Below are 20491 nucleotides of genomic sequence, written 5' to 3'. Positions count from 1 at the left end.
ATGGAGAAAAATGGATGTGGAAGGAGCTGTCACAGTGTCTGGCACATAGTAAATGACCAGTGTAATCAGCATATTCAAGACCATGAATATTGATTTTTTTTTGAGAACTTCTTCTGTGTAGAGGGCTATGCTATAAGCATTGTGATCTCCATGATGTCTTTCACCTTTGACCCACGATTTACCAAACACTATTGTCCCCATTTCAGAGATGAGAAAAGAAAGGCACAGGGAGGGGGTGACAGAATTTACAGGGATCCCAGGCTCCTCAGTTGCTTCTGCTACTCCCGCCTAGCAGGTGAATGCCAACGATAACAAACGGACTTTATATTTTTTGCCGGCGACGGACTCTTATGTACCCCATGGATTTTTTTTCTATGTACAATTCCTTTTAATTTTTTTAAGTTTAAAAATATTTCCAGATTTTCTTCCACGCTGCCACCCGCTAGATTAAAATCATGTCCAGTGTTCCAGACCCAGAGGGGTAGGTTGAAAATCACACGGAACCTGGGAGGCTGTGTTTGAAGGAGCCTGCAGGGGGCAGCAGAGAGTAGTGTCTGGATGACTCTGGCCCCACCTCCAGTTTTCCGGGTTCTTGCCACCTCCACAGCCTGGTTGGAAGAGGACAGGCCCAAAGAAGACCCAGAAGGGAATGTGAATGAAGACCCTATGTTGTAGGGTGAAGGGAGGAATTGGGGCAAGTGGCTTGAAGCTCCTGATTTTAGGGGTGGGCAGAACATTTGAAAGAAGGAAGTCAGGCTTCACTGATGTGCTTGGCGACAGGTGTTGTGGGTCCCTAAGAGTCAGGTTGTTCTCAACCCTGCGTTTCCCCCTGTAGATTTGTTCTCTTTGACCTACAAGATGTTCTTTTGTCTTTTTAATTGGTGGCCAGCATTTAAAAACCAGGGGATTTCACATGAAGTTATGTTTTTCTGGTGACCTCTGTTGAAAAGGCAGGTGTTCCAGAAGCCCAGGGCTGCATTCCCACACAAGACCTTCAGCTGATCTGAGAAGCAGATGCTCTCTGGTTCACCACGGTCCCCACTGCTCCCTATTGTCTCGCACCCAGCCTGCTCTCTGAGAGGCCCTTGTTGGCATCCTCACCTGTTTCAACCTCAGTATTTTGTCACTCACTGGGGAAATAAGAGACCCAGAGATGGGTGGTGACATGGCCCAAGGTGACTTCATGAACTGGGGGTACAGTCAAGGTGGGAACTCGGGTCACTTGAACCTCAGTCTTTTTTTTTTTTTTATAAAGATTTTATTTATTTATTTGAGAGAGAGAGAATGAGAGAGAGCACATGAAAGTGGGGAGGGTCAGAGGGAGAAGCAGACTCCCTGCCGAGCAGGGAGCCCGATGCGGGACTCAATCCCGGGACTCCAGGATCATGACCTGAGCCGAAGGCAGTCGCTTAACCAACTGAGCCACCCAGGCGCCCCACCTCAGTCTTGAATCATAGTCATAATCATGGCCCTGGGGTGGCTCTGTTTCTTGGGGAACCCCTGATAGCACCATGCTGACCACAGCCTGATGAGGTCTTCTCCAGGGGCTCGATCTTACCAGGGGGCCAGGGTAAGGCAGAAGAGAGGCCTAAAGTATCTGAGAGGAGGGGCATAGCTGGGGGGTGGGGGGTGGTGGAGAAGAGCAGACACAAAGTGTTTGACCTGACGAGGAGGGATGATAAAGGGATTGAGAGCAAGGCCCCTGTCATTGGTTTGAGTCTTGGCCCATCCACTTCCTAGATGTGTGTCTTTCTTTGGGCAAGTCACTTTACCTGTCTGAACCTCCTTTCCTTGTCTGTAAAAAGAAGGTAACCATCCTGCCTGCCTAAGAAGCGTGTGGAAAGATGAAGTGAGATAATGCATATAAAACACAGGGCGATGTTGAAAAAAAATGCAAATCTGATTATAGCAAATCAGTAAATGCAAGTACTGATAATATCAGGATTGGTATGATTCTTGTGTGTGAGATCCTGTGTGGGGGCTAGAGAAGGGTCTCTGAAGCCAACCCTGGTCCTTAAGGAACTCCCACTGAAGGTGTCTTCTTCCCCCGCAGGTCCCCGTCATACAGTCCATCGCCTGTCAAGAAAAAGAAGAAGAAAGGCTCCAAAAAACATAAGCGACACAGGTATTGTTCTTCTGCCTCGGCAAACAGGTCCGCCCCAGGTGGGCTGGGGGTTTGGGGTGAGAGTGGGGGGCGCCAGAAGTTCACTGGTGATAAGCTTATCATTTCACTTACGTAAGATACTCATCTGTGTGTTGGTATTTCCTTTTCCTTGTATAACTTGGAACTCTGGGTGCAAGGAACCAAGGCCCCCTAAAGCTAACTCTGGCCAGAAGGGGGTCTGTTTGACGATAAGGGGACAGGAATGTCTCAGGGACCAGCCAGGCCTCAGTGAGGATCTAGAACCAAGGAGTGGAGACCCGGCTGCATCCTGCGCCCATCCCTCTGTGTGGCCGGCCCAGCCTCAAGAAGACACTGAAGCTGTCTGTCTTATTTGTTCCTCATTCCAAATTCCCAAGGCCCAACTCTGTGGTTGGACCAACTTGTCCTTGAGGATGGGATCATGTAAAATGTGGCTTCTGGGATTGTCCACCCTTGGGGGCATTGTGAACTGGACACACATTCCAAAAGGTGCCTACTACACACACATACACACACACGTATATGGGGAAGAAAGGACTGGAAGGATGTACACCAGAGGACTCATATCTGTGGTCCATGGGCCAACTCAGCATTTTATAATTGGGAAATTGTGCAATGAAAAAATCAGGTTTTCCAGTTCCCCTGTAAAAAGCAGCAGCTGTCTTCACTGGACTTATTTTCCCATAGGAAGCCATCAGCGAAGCTGAGGGGTTGCTGTGCATGTAGACAGAGCGTAGGTCTGAGCCTACACGTAGAGGGGCACAGGTCTGAGCCCACTGAGCGCCCCCTCACTGAGGAAGCCCTCTGGGCCCCTGGGGGCAGGGAGTGTGAAATTCCGCACATAAGTTGTTTGCTGTGTTTGGCTGTGGATGACGGGAAGAGTGGTGTGTGTCCTCTCTTTGCTCAGCCCTATCTTCCAATCTCCCTACATCAGCAGTGGATTACTTCTGCCCTTAGACAGTCACAGTGGAACAAAAGGTAAGGGTTCATTTGGGTTTTCCCCCTGCTTCTCACCCCGGGTTCAAAGTTCCCCCAAAGTGGCTTTTTCCAAGCCAGGGCCGTGGTCACGTCGCAGCCCTTGTTGCCAGAATGGTCTCAACTCAGTTTGGTTTCACCAGCTATGTCCACTGTCCCAGACATTTCGACTGATGCTGAGTCTGTGCTTAACACAAGATGTGGGCAAGCCGATGAGCAAAAGGTTGTTAATTTGGTGTTAGAAGCCTTTCCCAGTGGCCTGCCCCTGAGTGGGACTGCCATCCTGTCACCTTCCTGTGCTGACCAATCGGTCCCAGTTTGGGGGACTTCTCCGTATCGGGATTGTGGAATTCAAGTGGCTTCTCACTCAAGGGTTTCTCCTCATGAAAAAGAGACTGTGCCAGAAGGTTAGAAACAGGCTTTTTCTGCCAGGCACAGCCAGCCCAGGAGGTGGAGGTGGAGAGGGAAGGAGGCCCATCAATGGGAGATTAGGAGGAAGAGATACTGTTGCTGATCCTTTCCAAAGCACCTGCTGAGCACTACCCTCCTTCTGGCCCAGCTTCTCCAAGCTCTTGAGATATTGGGTTAACGATAGTTGACTGATTTGGAGATAGGAGCAGGGGTGGGGGATGCATAGAGATTTTTCTTTTTTTCCCCTCAATTAGCATGGCTTCAGGGCTAAAAAAAAAAAAAAATCCCATTTTTCACATCTATTTATTGAATACTCAATATGTGTCATGAATGAGGAATCTGGGCCCCGGGAACAGAGCAGTGACCAAAATCCAGCCCTTGCCCTTGAGTTGCTCACATTCTAGTCGGGGAGATGGATAATGTTAATTGGCAGAGGTGTGTACTATAAGGCTAAGCTCAGAGGTCACCCAAGCTTGTGGGAGCAGAAAGTTGGCACCGACCAGCCTGAGGGGATCAGAAAAAGCTACAAGGAGGTGATATCTGAATGGAACTCTGAAGAATCCGCAGGAGTTACACGGAGCTGTGTGACCTTGGGCAACTTCAACTTCTCTGAGCTTCAGTGTCTGTAAAATGGTTGTTAGTAGAACTTCGCAGGGTTTGGGTAAAGACTAAGTGGGATTGTGTGTGAGAGACACTTAGCACAAAGCCTGGCACACAGTGAGAGTTCCACATATGGGAGCTGGTTGTCCCTGACAACGAGGAAGATGGTGATGAAGAATCCACCACTAGGGAGAGAAAGGTGAAGGTGAGACTGGGTTTCGAGGAGGAGGCAGAGGACTCCCGTATATCCCCCACATCCACCCCCATCCGAGACAGGCTCACAGACAATTTGGGGTGAGGATTGAAGCAGTGGTCGTTTAGACTGGAAATTCAAAATGCAAACCAGTGTCTCCCATATGGTCTTTGAACTCTGAGGGGGTCCCGACTGACCTCCATGTAGCATGATCACAAACACACTGATAACATTTGTCCCAGGAAAAAAAAACCTCAGCTCACCGATGTTTATTGTCTTCTCTCCTTCTCATCCTCCCTCCATCCCTTTCTTCCTTCCTCCTCGCTCCCTTCCCTCCCTCCCTCTCTCTCTTCCTTTTAATTCCTTTAATCAGGTCGTTCTCCAAGAAGAGAAGGCACAGGTAAGAATCTTTTCACCTCTGGCTGCTTGCTTCTCTTTCCTGCTTTCCTAAGAAGGTTTTAGGGAGCTTCTGGGGTGTGCTCTTGGTCATGCCCCCTTCATCTTCCTGGGCCTCCGTTTCCTCCAAGACGAAGGCCTTGGGTTGGTTTCCCTGAGAGTTCCCAGCCAGCTTTTGACTTCGGCGAGGCCAGACGGCTGCTCCTCGACCAGCCCCTACCCCTGCCCCTCCCTGGAAAGTCTCACTACCCTGGTCAGAGTCCGTTCGTTTTGGCACTCGTTGAAATCCTGGATTGGGGCATGTCGGGAAACCTCAGCACCCCGATCCCGCCAAAGCCTCCCCAGATCCTAGCCAAGGGACAGAAGCCAAGTCCAACTGTACTGGAAACGCTAAGTAAGCATAAATAGAGCTGTCGCCGACAGGGTCCTCGCTATAAATTGGATCCTGCACTGAGCCCCTGCTCTGTGTGTGTGCCCATTGAATCTCCGCTGATCTCCCTCATAACCCGGTACAGTGGATATGTTTATTATTCCCATTTTACAGATGAAGAAACTGAGATTCAGGCAGGAGGTGTGACAGGCGTGTCCACAGACACAGTCAGGTGGCAAGCCCAGATCTGTCAGACAGGGGATCGGGACTCCCTACCTTGGTATCTTGAGTAACAGCCAAATCTGCAGCAATTGTCAGAGTGCAGAGTCCTTCTGTTTATCCAGTTAACAGGTAGAGAGCGATTACCAGTGTCATCCATCCCCTCAGCCCAGCAGCCTGAGCAATGGCCCCACTTCACGGTCAAGGAAACCAGGTCTTCCAGAGGACAGGTAACTTGCCTCAGGTCACGCAGCGACTGAGCGGCAGAGCTGGGGCGTGAACCTGGATCTTTCAGTGAGGTCCTGGGCTCTTCCATGGCCCAGGCTGAGTCTCAAGAGTGGAGAGAAATCGCACAGCTAACGCCGAGGTGCCATTTCAGTTGGATGAGGTTTCCCCCTCTCCAGGACCGGGGCCCATCGTCCATTCTTGGTGACCCTCTGAAGCCAATATTACCAAACAGCATTCACCCTCTGGGGCCTCTAGCTGATAATGCTGGGACCCCGACTCATCACTGTCCATTGGACCCATACCCCAGCCCTCTGACTTAAAAAACAAAAACGAGGGCGCCTGGGTGGCTCAGTTGGATAAGCGACTGCCTTCGGCTCAGGTCATGATCCCGGATTCCCGGGATCGAGTCCCGCATCGGGCTCCCTGCTCGGCGGGGAGTCTGCTTCTCCCTCTAACCCTACCCCCTCTTGCGCTCTCTCTCTCGCTCTCTCTCTCTAATAAACAAATTAAAAAAAAACAAAAACAAAAACAAAAACGGATGAGCAGAACATTTCTGAATCTGCCAAGCTTCATGAAGCTTCAGAGTATCTCCCTGCATATACCATTCTTCTCTCTTACAAATTGATTGAACATCAGTCAACAGCATGGCTCTGGGGATCCACGGTCTGGGGCCGCATCCCAGCTCCCCTGTATGATCCTGGCCAAGTTTCTTAGCCTAGCTGAGGCTCAGTTTCCCCATCTGTAAAATAAGTACGCGTTAAACGTGCCTCTTCCCATAGGTTGCAGGGAGAATAAAATAAGATTGCTGACAAAAAGTATTTAGCAGAGTATTCACCTATAAGAAGTCCTCGAAAAATGACAGGTATCACCTTTATTTACCACTGTTTTTATTAAGCTGCCAAAGCTTGCCATGGCCCCCAACGCACCCCATTCTCAGTCCGTGTGTGGGTCCCTGTTTGTAGCTGCACCTGCTGGGTGAAAAAGTCAGCGTCGGTGACTGCCCTGGTCTTGGAAATGATTAGTGTCTGTTCCCAAACTGCCCGGATCTGGTGGCCACTGTGTGTTAAGCATTTTAACTACTTGTTTCTTTTTAACTGTAACTGGAATTTTGCATCTTTCAATTAATTGGCCATTTCTCCTTTAGCTCCTCCAGCCCAAAAAGCAAAAGGAGGGATGAGAAGAGGCACAAAAAACAGTAAGTAGAGACCACCTGGAAAATTCTCTCCAGTTTGGGGGAGGAGGGGAACCTGGCCTCGTAACAGCTGGAGTGTTGGAGTTGCCAAATAAACAGGGAGAGGGAGAAGGGGGTGGGTGAGAGGAACAGAGGCAGGAAGAGGCAGAACCAAGATGAACGGCAGTTGTGGGTCTGGGTATGTGTGAGTGCACAAGGCTGTGTATACGATGCATGTGTGCATGCATTTGTGTGAGCATGAAAGTGATTGCGGTACATCTGTGTGCCTGGCGGGCACCACGTATATACTTTTCTGAAGGATGTCTATGTGTAGGGTACACCTTGTTTGTAGACCTCTGTACATCTTTCCCTCCTGCAAACATTTGTGTGACCGTGGGTACGAATGTATGCCGTGGGGGTAGTGTGGGTGTGGTATGTACTTGTGTTCACACGAATGCATTCTCTAGGCTCCCGCTTGTGTGAGCATGAAGGCAGACAGTGTGCACGGAGGTGCTGATTTTCTGCACGCTGCGTGCGCGCTGCTTACTTACCTGTGTTACGCATAGGGAGGGTGGGTGCGGGGTGGCTTTTCCCCGTGCACACAGGTGTGCCATGTGTGCGTGAGTGGTGATGGGGGCATGATCACGTGTGAGCACAGGCGTGAGCGTGCATGTGAGTCCGAGCCTTGGCTGATGGCAGTGAAGCTCCTACCCCTGGTCTTGGGGCCCCAGCTGGTTCATGGTTTATGGCTGGTAGTAGAAATTCAAATCAGCTAGCACTGCCTGCAGAGTTCAGTTCCCAGACAAATTAAAAGTAAATGTGGTTACAACCCACCTACTTTATACCCTGCAAATGTTAGTGCATGTGTTTTCCAATCAACTAATATTTTATCTCCCGCCAAGAAGCTTCTAAAGTGAGGATCAAAGGCAATAGGATGAAAGGTGGTTGGCTGTTGGGGAGGGAAAAGAGGAGGCAGGGATGCAGAGGGAGGGCACCCCGTTTTGGTGCCCAAAGGGTCACTTCATCCAAGGTCAGTGCAAAGGAGGACATTTGAGCCATCCCCACAGGGGGCCTGGGGAACGCTTTAGAAGGAAGCAGTAGACTTTGAATTAGCTCAGGGAACAACTTCCCAATCATCAAGCTTGTTCAATTTGAGTCAAAAGACAATTATTGGTCATATGTATTGGGTGTGCATTCACGCTAAGCGCAGATAGAGTGCATATTCTCAGAGACCTCTGCATTACTTGTCCACTGGGACTGCAGTATAGATAGAGCCAGGGGATAGACTCAGACTCTGAGAGCACAGGCGGAGGGGGCAGGGTGGGGGGGAATCATCACTGAGGCAGGGGCTGCCTGCTTGAGGGCAGCAACGTGGCCACCCTCCCCGGTGCCAAGAGCTGGATAAGTCCCAGAAATTGCTAGGTTACACAAGCCAAAAGACAAGAGTCAGGAGAGGGAAGAGCAAGAAAAACAAGGTGCCGCTAGGATAAAGGATGGTTCTTCTTGCCAAGTCCCATGGTCAGGGCTGCTTCTAAACAAGCGATCACTGGAGAGATTTAGCCTCCTTGGATTCGACATCCCTTAGTGAGGCCCTAATACATGGCAGGCCCTGGGCTGGGCCCAAGGACAGAGAGTAGCCAAATATCCTTCTGGACTCAAGGAGCTCACAGTTCCCAGCAGGACACAGGAGACATGGGACTGGTCACGACACAGCGGGGACCACCGGGAGCCCAGGGCACCGTGGCAGCTCTGGTGTTGGAGAGAGGGCTTGGTGGTGAGCAGGGGCGTCCGACAGGAGGGAGTGTCTAGATTGAGGGTAAGGATGGAGGTAACCATTCTAGGCTGCAGGTTAAGCAAGTGGTTTAAACTCGGTGCCTCAGTTTCTTCATCTGGGAAATAAGAGAACCTACTTCATAGGCTGTTGAGAGGAAGAGATGGGTCCATTTAAGAAAAATACTTAGGCTATGGTGCCTGGCAGGCAGTATGTGTTAGATACGGGCTGCCTGTCATCATCACCATCACAAGGACATCATGAACTGGGACATAGATGAGCCAGAATACAAGCAGTTCAGACTTGCTTAAGTCCACCCAGCCAGGGCAGAAGATGTCACACAAGGAAGCTAGAGAGCTTCGTGGGGGCTGACTCCTCCGGGGTGCTTGGGGTGCAAAATGAGAGTGCAGATTTGACATGAGGGCAATGGGAAGGTTCTAAGCAGGGAAGGAATGTGGTCTGCTTATCACATTAACAAGAATCCCTGAGTCCTTTATTGGGATAACCAGACTGCCTCCCGATAGAGCCCTCTCTAACTCCCACTGGCTTCCTGCCTTGGCCCAAACCATTGACATTCGTTGTACATCCTCAGTGACCACTGCCTCTGTGGCTACTACTTCTGAGTCCTTATTATCATTTAGGGGGGGAACTGAAGTAATCTGTAATAAAGTGGTTAGAATTTTTGTTGCCAGCGATGTTTGTAACTCTGAAAGTAGGCTTTTGACTCCGTGTGAAAAAGCCGGACTGAATTTTCCAGGTCTGAGGTTATAAATTGGCAGCCCAAAGGCCTCATTTACTCTGCAAATGTGTTTTCTTTTCCCCTAAACAGTGTCTTTAAAAAAAAAAAAAAAGAGAGAGAGCTTCCATTTAAAATAGAAATATTTTATATGAAAAAAGTCTGTATTTCTACATTCATTTGAAGAGTTAGAAGATCCAACAGCACGCCAATATTCTGGAGGCACATCCACTTCTTTCTTGAGCTCTCGCCTGACTGAGTCACACATTAGGGTAGCTGACTGAGATTGAGACTCCTGCTTTCAGGGGGAGAGAGGTGACTAGTGGAGGTGACACTCCTGTCCACGTGTGCTCGCCATCAGGGCTGCCTCGGCAGGGTGGGAGTCTGAGTCACCTGGGCCCCTCCTCCACAGGAACCCTTGCCACTCACTCGTGCTCCGTACGGCTGGTTGGAGCCCCTGAACGCCCAGGGGAAGAGCTGGGGAGATGCGGGGTGGGGGGCAGGTAGGAGGAAATGCCTAACTTTCGAGGGACAGTGACTTGGATGCAAGAGGATGATGTGTGTCACAAGACCGAAATCTCTCTCTCCCTTTCTCCCTACCTCTTACCCTCCCCTCTCTCCCATTCCCCTTCTCCCCCTCTGACTTGCTCCCCATCACCCCTTCCAAGATCACGAAGCCGGCCCCGAAAATCTCACCGTCACCGTCATCACCATTATCCCTCCCGGTCCCAGAGCTCCGAGTCCCGCTCCTCAAGCTGTGAGAGCAGGTAACCCTTTCTCCCTGGGGGAGTCGCCCGCCCAGCCCCTGCCCCAGGGGGGCAGCCCTTACCTGCCCATGTCAGCACCGCCCTGTAGAGAAAAGGGGACCAGCTGCCTCCGTGTCTCGGAACAACAGCAGTGGCCCGTGTGCACACGTGTGCTTCCGAGTGCCCACCCCCGCCGTTGCCACCTTGTGGGGTGTGAGCCCTCTCCCTGTATCAACCACACAATCCCCTCTACTACCCTATGAAGTAGCTACTATTGCTCTCCCCCATTGTAAAGATGAGGACACTGAGGCACAGGGAGGTTAAGGACTTGTTAGTCGTGTAGCTGCTAAGTGACAGAGCTAGGATTGGACTGGGGAGTCCGGCTCTGGGCTTGGCCCTCTCACTAAGGGTTGCTCTAAGCACAGAGAGGCTGAGCAACCTATGAAACGCCACACAGCCCAAGTCCCAAGTTCTGAGGCCCTTCCAAGTCCGGTTTCTCCTAACTTGGACCTGCTCTGGGCCGACACATCAGCTGTGCCGGTCGGAGAAGGGGGAGGAGGGCTCTCTCGTGGATGAGAAGAAGAACAACAACAAAGAGTGGGACTTTGTGGATGCTGATCTTTGAAACCGGCGCTGTCCAGCAGACACAGCAAGGCCAGCTTCCGGATGTCAGAGGCTGCTTCATCCTTCCTCAAGTGCATCCCACACACCTGGCTACGTGTTCGTGTCGCCTGAGATTTAAAAATGCCACTGTCCTGGTCCCACTGCATCCCAGTTAAACCGGTGTCTGGAGGAAGAAGGGGATGGAGGAGAGGGGGCATATTTGTTGAAGTCTTACTTGGTGCTACAGTTTCAAATACATTTTCCCTCTTGATCATCTCAAGAACACCATGAGCTAGACTGGGGCTGCACTTTGCAGTTACCTTGGAAGAATTTTAAAATACCGATTCCTGGATCCCACCCTCGAGGTGTTCTGATCTTGTTCAGATGAGGCGGGGCCGGGGCGGCGAGATTTTTAAATCCTCCCCCATGATGCCAGTGTGGAGCCAAGTGCGAGAAGTATTTGAAGAAGAGGAAAACGTCCCTGACACATGCTGCTATCACTCATTGGCCTCGGTGTGTCCGCTGGACGCCAACAACTGTAAAGAGCGTTGGCATCAGGCAAGGTTGCTCTGGGACCCTGAGTGATCAAGACAAAAACAAAATCCCTCGGTAGTCAGGTCAGAGCCCCAATGACACAGGAACTTTGTCCAAAACACAAAAGTGACCCAGCATCTCTCTATCCTGGCTAACACGAGGGACTGCTATTTCCTGACCAGCTAGAGCTTTGGCCTTGGTCTAGGGCCCAAGATTTATGAAGATACCCAGTGAGAGTCTCACCTCCACTTAGTGCTAGCATCTAATCCAGAACAAAGCCCCAGTTCCTTAAACCCTCCTTAAAGTCACCTGTCACCCGCCCATAATAGGCTCTTCCTAACACTCGTACAGAGACATTCTCCGCTTCCTGTGGCGCGTGCTCTCCCTCGCTGCAAGGAGCCGTAAACAAGCTTATTCAGCCACAGGCATGCTCCTGCTGGCCTTTGGAGGGCATTGGCTCACTGAGCTCAGCTGCATTACTGATGTGGTTCAACTGAGAAGACCGCATCGTGGCAAGCACAGGCATCCGAGCAAGGTCGCAGCGACTGGCGGGGCTCGGACAGAGCGCTTGACCTCCAGCCCATGCTGAATCAGCTCTCAGCAGCTCAGCCCCACTGGCCCGGGTCAGAGGATGGTGCAGACAGCTTGCTGCCCTCTGCCTTACCGCTTAGGGAGATGGCTCCCACTGCAGAGCCCAGCCTCGGTCCCCTTCTTATGTCACCTCTTCTGGGGTGTTGCTGCTTGAGCTCCCCCGTGCCTGTTGGGCTGAGGGACACTCCAGGGGGCATCAAAGCAACCTGAGAGCCGGCTCTGGGGCCACACACCCAATAAAAATGATCTGGAGGCCCCAGAGCACAGAGGGACATTCCAGAGCATGACCAAGAGGCATCGGTCCCTCTCGGGGCAGAAAACCCTGCCCTGGCCCTGTTCTGCCACTCGCAAGCTGTGTGACTTCCAGCGGGTCCCCGAAGAGCTCTGAGCCTCAGCGTCCTCATCTGTAAAATGGGAACTACCTGCCTTGTTTGTGTTGTGTCTTCAAGTTGGAGAGAGGACTGAGAACTGCCCCAAGAGGGGATTGCAAATCAATAGGGTGTTACCTTTATTACTCCTGTGGCCCAGAGCTAATAGGCCAGCAGAGTCTAAAATATACCCTTAAAGAGTCAGAGATTCCTTCACTTTCCGCAGCAGACAGGGCAGCGCAGGGTCTGACAGGCTTACAGAAGGCCTCCTTGTTATTTTTGTCAGCTACTCTTTTTTCAAAAGTTTTGGGTGACAGTCACTGGGATGCGTCTATTTTACAGATGGTCAAGCACATACTCGAAGACATACAGATAGGCGCCGTCATATTTATAGACAAACACAGATGGACACACCCAGACATACACACAGTCATGTACAAACATACCGATAGACAGTCCCACACACCCAGGACATGAAAGCAAGTCAGGCTGGGACATTTTCTGTCTTCCCAGCTGCCTTCCCAGCACCCCCCAAACAGAGTCAGGTACATTTGTCAAATGAACAAATGAGAGAAGGAGTGAATGAACAAATGAGCAGGTCGGGGGTGGGGGGGTGGATGGAGAGATGGATGGAAGCACATGTCGTTTATATAAGCAGTCCCAGACACATCCTATAGCCCTCCGATCCTGTGGGCCCTGCAGCCACCTCTCTGCCACACTCCCCTTCCGAAGACCCTCTCATCTCTCTCTCCCGCTCCCCCAGGCACCGCGGCAGGTCCCCCGAGGAAGGGCGGAAGTCCCGCCGAAGGCACTCCCGCCGCTGCTCCAGGACCCTCGGCAAGGCCAGCCCCGAGGCCCGCTCCAGCCACCCGCCCAGCCAGCCCCTCCGGATGCTCAGCCTCCTGTCGGCCAGGGGTGTAGTAAGTATTCCACACGGCCTTCTCGGCCAGTCTTGGCCGTGACCCTCGGGGCAAGGTGAAGGCGCAAGTTCAGGGCAGTGTACGGCACATTTTAACTCAGTTTTGGGCAAACACCCCACTGGCTTTCAGACCTCCTTATTGATTAACAAAGTGGTCATTCACCAGCCTTTGGCAGCACTCAGTTGGGGGAGGAAGCAAAGCTAAAGTACCCAGGCTTTCTATCGGGGGAGCATTGAAAAATACACGCTGGTCTCCAGAGTGATATCTGCAGGAATGCATGTGTGAGACACCGTAGCAGGTTTCTTTGGGGAGGAAGGAAGAGAGGGGGGTCTTTGATGTAGCCAAGGCATTCCAGCTTTCCAGTGAAGTCTGCATCTTTGATGCCAGCTAGCCTGCAGCATTGATTAGCGGCCGGGATTTGATTTCACCTATAGAAACACGGCCTTGAAAGTATATGAGAATTTTCCTTCACGGAGCTCCTAGCGCTTGATCTGTGTCCTCTCATGTGTCCACACAAGGTCTCAGGGCATCGAGGGCGTGGCTGCTCTCCCTGGTCCCTTCCACAGATGGGACCAAAAAAACAAGGCTCAGAGAGGTTACGAATCTGATTTAGCAGCCCAGCATTGAATGGAATCACGTGACGCTCCCTCAGGTCCACAAGGAGGAGCCGGAATGTGACTTCAGACAGTCTGATGCCAGGAAGTTTCCTGAGCAAGGGATTCAGGGTTGGAGCTGAACTCAAGTCCTAGCTTTGCTACTCCCTAGTTGTGTGGCTTTGGGAAAGTCACTTCCCTTCTTTGAAACTCAGTGTTCTCATTGGTAAACTTGCAATAATACCACTTTCATATGGGATTGGTGAGGACATCCAATAAGATAAAGTACACGAAGGCCTTTTGTTGATGCTAAAGGGACAGATACACAAGCAGGAGGAGACACAACATGGACGTAGCCTACAACCACGGCTGGCCGCTGGAAGGGACCTGTCTCCTCTAGCTATGGGTGAAGTTGTAAATTTCAGGTGAGATGAAAGTGAGGAGAAGCTCGAGGTGCTTGCAGGAAGGTCAAGGAAGGGAAGGCGATGATAAACACTAGTTGGGCCCGGTTGACGCAAGTTATCACCTGCAGTGCATTCTGGGAAACTCTTCTTTACCAGTCGAGGCACCCTGTGCCACCAAGGTCTCATTTTGCCCAAATCCTCTGCCTAGCATCCACAACGTTCCCAGGGCCCCCCTTTGTAGAGGTGTCTTTGGTTGCTGAGTATTTTGCAGATGGAAAACGCCCACCTGCATTTCCCCCTCCGCTGATGTCCTATAAAAGGTCTTCCCAGCATGGCAAAGAGTCTGGCGGCCTGGGTGGGAGGCTTGGCTTGGCTGGACAATTCCTTCTACCCCTCCCGGCTTCAACTTCCTCACCTGGAAAATGGGCATGATGATCTCATTTGTCTCCCAGGAGAATTGTTGCGAAGTTAGAAATCAATTCAAAATAAAAGCCTAAGAAGTAGAAGAAGCAAGTCAAAATCATCCAGTCTTTCTGGTCCTGGTATTTGTGGCAGCCCACTTGGTGGCCCCCGCTGACCCTCACTAAAAAGAGCCATTGAGAGCAGCTGGCTTATTTGATCACCTGCCTGATGGTTCCCTAACAGGCTAGGTCTGTCAAGATGTTGTGAAAGGTTGGATGTTCCTAAAAAAAAAAAAAAAAAGTGGGGTCCTCCCACACCAGCTGGTGAGGAACCAGACTGGCTGTTGGTTCTTGAAGCCTCAGTGTCTCCCATGGGCCCAACCCCTATCAGAAGAGCTGAGAGCTCACCCATACCTAGAAGGGACAGGCGTTAAGAGCTCACCCAGCTCAGTGCCCTGATTCCAAGAAGAGAGACTAAGAACCTGAGACTCAGAGAAGAGAAATGACTTCCATGGGCTATGTCAAGTTGGAGTCTTTCAAAACACAGGGCTATGATGATGCCGTCAAATCCTGGCTCTGAGATACGGAGAGTTACTTAAACCTTTCGGAATCCCTGTTTCCTCATCTGTTAAAAAAATGCAGAGAATAAGTCTCTTCTTCAAAAACCCTGCAGTGTGGACAAAAGCAAAGTAATACTGTAAACGGTTGATCCCAGTGCTTGGCACAGGGGAAGAACTCAGCAAATATTCATGGGTGTTACGACTACAGCATCCTGGGTGCTCACGCCTCTACACTTACCAACCTTGGGACCTTGGGCAAGTTCCATAAACTTTCTGTGCCTCAGTTTTCTGTAAATCTGCAGAACAATGAGACCTGCCTCCTAGGAGGTATGGTATGGAGATTCAGGGACTTGATGTAAGTAAAGGTTTTATTTTTTTTACTATTTTTATTTATTTATTTGACAGAGAGAGAGAGCGAGAGCAGGAACACAAGCAGGGGGAGTGGGGGAGGGAGAAGCAGGCTTCCTGCCGAGCAGGGAGCCCGATGCGGGGCTCGATCCCAGGACCCCGGGGTCATGACCCGAGCTGAAGGCAGACGCTTAACGACTGAGCCACCCAGGCGCTCCTAAGTAAAGGTTTTAGATTGCAACAGACAAGTGGGGAAATGCTACTTCATGCTCGCTACTAATAATAACTAGTGGCAGCAGTGAGAGTAACCATGGGTATAACAATGGGGTAGCGACAATAGTTAGCACTGGTAATAGTAGGAGTAGTCGTAGTAATAATAGTACAGCTCCAGGTCCAGGCTAGTCCGTGCATGACTTGGGACCAGAGTCAGGCCCCCACCCCCGCCCGCCAGCTTCCTCTGCTCTCAGCTTCCTCTGTCCCAAATAGCAGGTGCAGCCCTAATGGCTCACCCCACCCCATTCCTGGTTGCCTGACTTCTGGGGGCATCAGATACCCCCAAGTCTAGCCCTCTGAGTGCCCTCCACGCTAGACCCTTTCTCCTCCTCTCTCCTGCAAAAGGCAGAGATGGACAAAGGTGCCAGGTTGGACCCCAGGTTTTCTGAGAGTCCCGGCCCAGGATTTTCCTGAGCTCCCTGTTAAAGAGAACAGCAGAGTCCTTGTCCCTGAAGAATCCATCCAATCACTCATTCAAATCTACCAATTATCTCCCAAAACATCTATCAAGGGTCAGCTCCGCCATGGCTCTCAGGATCCGGTGAATATAGAACAGTCTGTGCCTTCTTAAGAGAAGTGAGACAGACAAGGTAAAAAATGTAAAAGACAACACACAACAATTAATGCAGAGATGCTGAGATGGGGTGGGAGATGGCAGGCAGGGAAGGGATACTAGGGTTAGCATTAGGTTGGGGCAGAGAAGGCAACGACTGAGAAACTAGTGGTGAGCAAGAATCAGCCAAAGGAAGCGGGAAACAAAGACTGGAGTCGGGGATGGAAGCAGAATTCCAGGGCAAGAGTTGGGGTTCTGGGGATAAGCAGGAGCCTGAGTGTGGAGGGTCTTCTATGCCCTGGCTCCTGCCACACTCCACTGCAGGTATTTCCAATACACGGCTCTTTAAAAAATCAAGGATAGGCACATTACATCAAGGGGCATATTTGCATATATGAATATGCAAATTCAGGGTTGTGTCTTATTGAAATCCTAGTTGGTGAGCTAAAGATAACCTGAAGCCCTCTTGCTCAGTCAGAGCCCAAATCCAAATGGAGGGTCCCAAGGAGATGATTTAGGGACCCTTCACAGCCTCATTCATGTTCTTTATCTCCACTCAACCATCTCTGTTCAAGGCATCAGGGAGACAGAGATGAATGAAACACTCTTCCTGAACTCCAGGGCTCAGTCTGGTAGTCAACAGAAGACTGCACTACAGTGAGATAAGTATTGTAATTAGGGCTGAGATTGAGTCAGTGAGCACCATTTCCTCCTCAGTTGTCGAATATTCAAAAACTTGCGCCCTAGTTGGTTAATAGACCCTGTCACCACCCTATCCCCCTGAGTCACCAAAGCCACCGCCTCCCTCCCCTGTACCTCGGGACCTCCTCACAGCTCAGCAACTGCAATACCTGACAGCTGTCAGCACCAAGGCCAGCTACCTTCTGATGAGGCAATGTCCACACCCCACCAGTTGCTGAATATCCAGACTATCAACCCTGGTGGTGATGGAAGTAAGTACAATGTCGAGAAAGACCACAGGGAAAGGACAAGACAGTGCTGTCTTGGTGCCTGAGAGGGCTTTACAAATAAGGGAACATTTGAGCTGGGCTTTAAAGGATGGGTTCACCAAATTGAGATGACTCATGAATAAAGGGAGGGGGAGATACCTCTATGTACCAGGCACTTTCGTTAGAACAAAAGTAAAGCAGCATTAGAAACTATCCCATACTCTACCCAGTTGTTGTTGTTATTGCATTTGATCCACAAAGCAGTTCTTTGAGATAGATGCAATTATTATCACCATTTTTCAGACGGAAAAACAGCCTCACAGAGCTGAAGTGACTTCAGTAGGTGGCCCAGTTGGGGGGAAGGGGAGCTGGTATGAATCGTGGCTTGTGTCTCAGAAGCTTACTCTGATAGCCAGAGTACCGATTGGATGACAGAGAGGTTGGTGGCACCAAGGTTTGGTCGAGCATTTTCGCTGTTGGCATGGGGCTCTCTGTCAAGTCTGCCCTCACTGGAGAGGGAATCTGGAAGAGGGCTGATCACAATGGAAGCTAGACCAAGGAGAAGCACAGGCTCCTTTCTCCTCCTTCTGCCTCCAGCTTGGGCCAATAGTTGCCATGTATTCTTTGCCAACAAAAACCTGCAGATGCCATGACAAGAAGAGGAAGGAGGAGGAGGAGAAAGGGAAAAAGTAGAAGAGAAAGAAGAGGAAGAAGAAAGAGGAGAGGAGAAGTGGAGAAAGAAGAGGAAGGAGAAAGAGAAGAGGAAGAAAAGGAAGAGGAAGGTAAAAGAGAAGAGGAAGAAGAAGGAGAGGAACAAGAACAAGAAGGAGAACAGAAAGAACCTGGGGTCCATAAAAGAGGGCCTTATGAAATCTGTCAACAGGAGGAGGCAGCAGAGCGCAGTGATGAAGTCATGGGCTTTGGGGCAGATCTGTAGACTCTGGGGTTCTTGATCTTGTCTCCCTGAGCGACTCCAGGTGACCCTGGGTAGCAACAAAAACCAATGCCAACTGAGCACCTACTGTGTGCCAGGTGCTAGACTGAACTCTTTACATGTACCATCTCATCTATTTCTTATAATAGCCCTTCAAGGGAGTTTCCACTAATACGCCCATTTTAGTGGGCACCTAGAAAATGACGGCCATGTTCTGTGGCCTAGAACAATTCAGTGAAGAGCAGCTAAATGAAATGGAGAAGTTAGGATCCAAACCCAGAAATTCTGCCCCCAGAGTCCAGGTGCTTAATGACATGACTTCCCTTGTGTCATTTCACTTCCCTGGACCTCAGTGTCCTCATCTATACTTGGGGCTAATATGATTATTAGAGCTGCGTGGAGAGCTTTTAGCTCAACCTACTTCATAGGTTGTGAGGATGGAGCGAGTTGGGGTATCCGTTCATTTGAGAAATATGTATTCAGCACCTACTGTGTTCCAGGCACTGTTCCAGGCACTGGAGGAACAGCAGTGAGCAAGACAGACGAGGATCCTACCCTCATGCAGTTTCAGTTCTATGTGAGAAACTTAGCCCAATGCTTGAGACATAACTAACACTCAATATGCAATTGTTGCTGGCATTATTATTTGTCATCTCAGTGGTTTTATTAAGCTTGCTCCTAATAAACCCAGATGTGATGTTTTTGAAGTATCTCTGGGTTCAAAAAGCTTAATCATATCCACAATCTGAGGTGAATTTCAGAACAAGGAGGCTAAGGGGAAAGCATATGGTGGCCCTGGCCTTCAGACCCCTGACCGAGGCTCTCACACATTCTGCAAAAACCTTCAAGCTCTCACTCAGCCAAGAGACTCAAACGTGCCACACCATTCACTGCAGTTTCGAGAAGAGAGGGACCAGAATGCGGAGGAAGGGCAGTATGAGATGGGGACTTTGTGGGACCTGTTGTGGTTGTTGGATTTTTTTTTAAATGGAAAGTGGGCATAGTATTGTCAACTTTTACTTCTACCACGTCCATTCAGAATAAAAGAAAACCACCATTTTCTATCACAAAGTGACGTCTTACCACCAGAAAAGATAGTACCAACATGGCCTCCGAAGAAAGGATAAGCCCTTAAATCAAATGCATTTAGCTGGATGAAAAACTCATTACATTGAACTTAACTGTTCTCCATTTCAATTTGGGCTGGTACAGAATTTGTCTGACTGGATCCATATTGAGATTTTTGAGAACCGGTGGGCTGGGGGCCCCCGAAGCTGCCATTTCCCCTCAGCTTCCTGCCCAGGGTGGGGAGATGCACAGACAGAGGTGGCCAGGCCACGTCCTGTGGCCCAAGGTCAATTGCAGTGCGCTGCCCCATAGGATCGCCCCAGCCCTGAAGGACTCTGTTATCTTCTTGCCGTCCCCACATCCCGTCTCCTCTCACACAGACTCCCAAAGGTCAACGAACCCATTCTTTTTCTGTCTTCCTAATTAGTGTACAAAGGAAGATGAACAACAGCAAGGAAAATAAACTTAATGTCTTTGTGGAACAAAAGGATTTTTTTTTCTTTAAGGAATAACCAGAACCCTTGAGCTAAAAGCTCTCCATGCAGCTCTATATTCACATGAGAATTCCCAGTCCCCCATATGGCAGGGAGGGGGGAAAAAATTTATAGCCATTTCTCTCCATGGGGCCATTTGAAGCTCAGTAAATGGACTTGTTCAGTTTAATTGGAATTCTCTTCTTGATTGTATTTTTGTAACCTATTAGGCCGTGCTGCCTCTTGATCTCAGAATTCAGCTGAAATTAAATTTTGAAGTGTAAGTGAGAGGTTGCCTTTTTTTCCCCATTCTTGATTAAATAATGATTTGAAACAAAAACAATAAATAACAGTGCCAGCCTCCCTGGAGGGCTGAGAGAGACTCTCATTGAAATGCCAGGAGCTGGAGTTTGTGGTGGGGGGATTTAATTACTTATTAGAAAAACCCAAGTGTTAACATGGAGTATATTAAGGAACAAGGAGATGAGTCAAGCTTATGATTTCAAGAGAGAAAAAAAAAGAATCGGAGCTTCACATTGGAGGGGGCCAAGGGAGTAAAGGGGAAACGCTGTTTGCTTTCTTCCAGTGGCCATTAGTTTGTGAAATACAGTATGTCCTTAGGGGGGGTAGAAAATCTGAGATTGGTCATCCTGATCCAGAAGGGAAGAGCTTGTCATAGCTCCAGAGTCTGGATATGGCTTAATGGCTCTGGTCTCCTGGTTCCTTCCACTGGCAAAAGCCCAAGAGGGATGAAAAGGATCAAGCTGGGGAAGATGGAGCAATCCATTCTCATAGTTCTGGAAGGGAAAGATGGAGCATACAGGAAGCACTGTGTTTGTGGTGACTTTGGAGTGGTCAGGGTGGCAGCAAACACTGAGGGTTACAGACTCAGATGTCTTAGGGGCCAGGCAGTTAACAGATATAAGCAACTGGGATCTCGTGGGGCTGGGCACCAGAAA

At 50.0% G+C, this 20491-nt stretch overlaps 1 protein-coding gene across 2 annotated transcripts in view; it reads left to right on the top strand.

Moving 5' to 3' along the window:
- The window catches only part of SRRM4 (serine/arginine repetitive matrix 4), a 399023-nt gene that overhangs the window by 360551 nt on the left and 17981 nt on the right, over positions 1-20491 (top strand). For both annotated transcript variants that reach the window (XM_081802086.1, XM_081802088.1), the window contains 5 exons: positions 2054-2125; positions 4696-4722; positions 6680-6730; positions 9882-9980; positions 12819-12975. In XM_081802086.1, coding sequence (XP_081658212.1) covers positions 2054-2125; positions 4696-4722; positions 6680-6730; positions 9882-9980; positions 12819-12975 — 406 coding nt within the window. The remainder of the gene's footprint in view (positions 1-2053; positions 2126-4695; positions 4723-6679; positions 6731-9881; positions 9981-12818; positions 12976-20491) is intronic.

Source organism: Leptonychotes weddellii, chromosome 13 (assembly GCF_054177405.1).
Source record: "Leptonychotes weddellii isolate Sample4059 chromosome 13, ASM5417740v2, whole genome shotgun sequence".
NCBI lineage: Eukaryota > Metazoa > Chordata > Mammalia > Carnivora > Phocidae > Leptonychotes > Leptonychotes weddellii.
The sequence above is the reverse complement of the archived record's forward strand: the minus strand, read 5'-3'. Positions and strand labels throughout refer to the sequence as shown.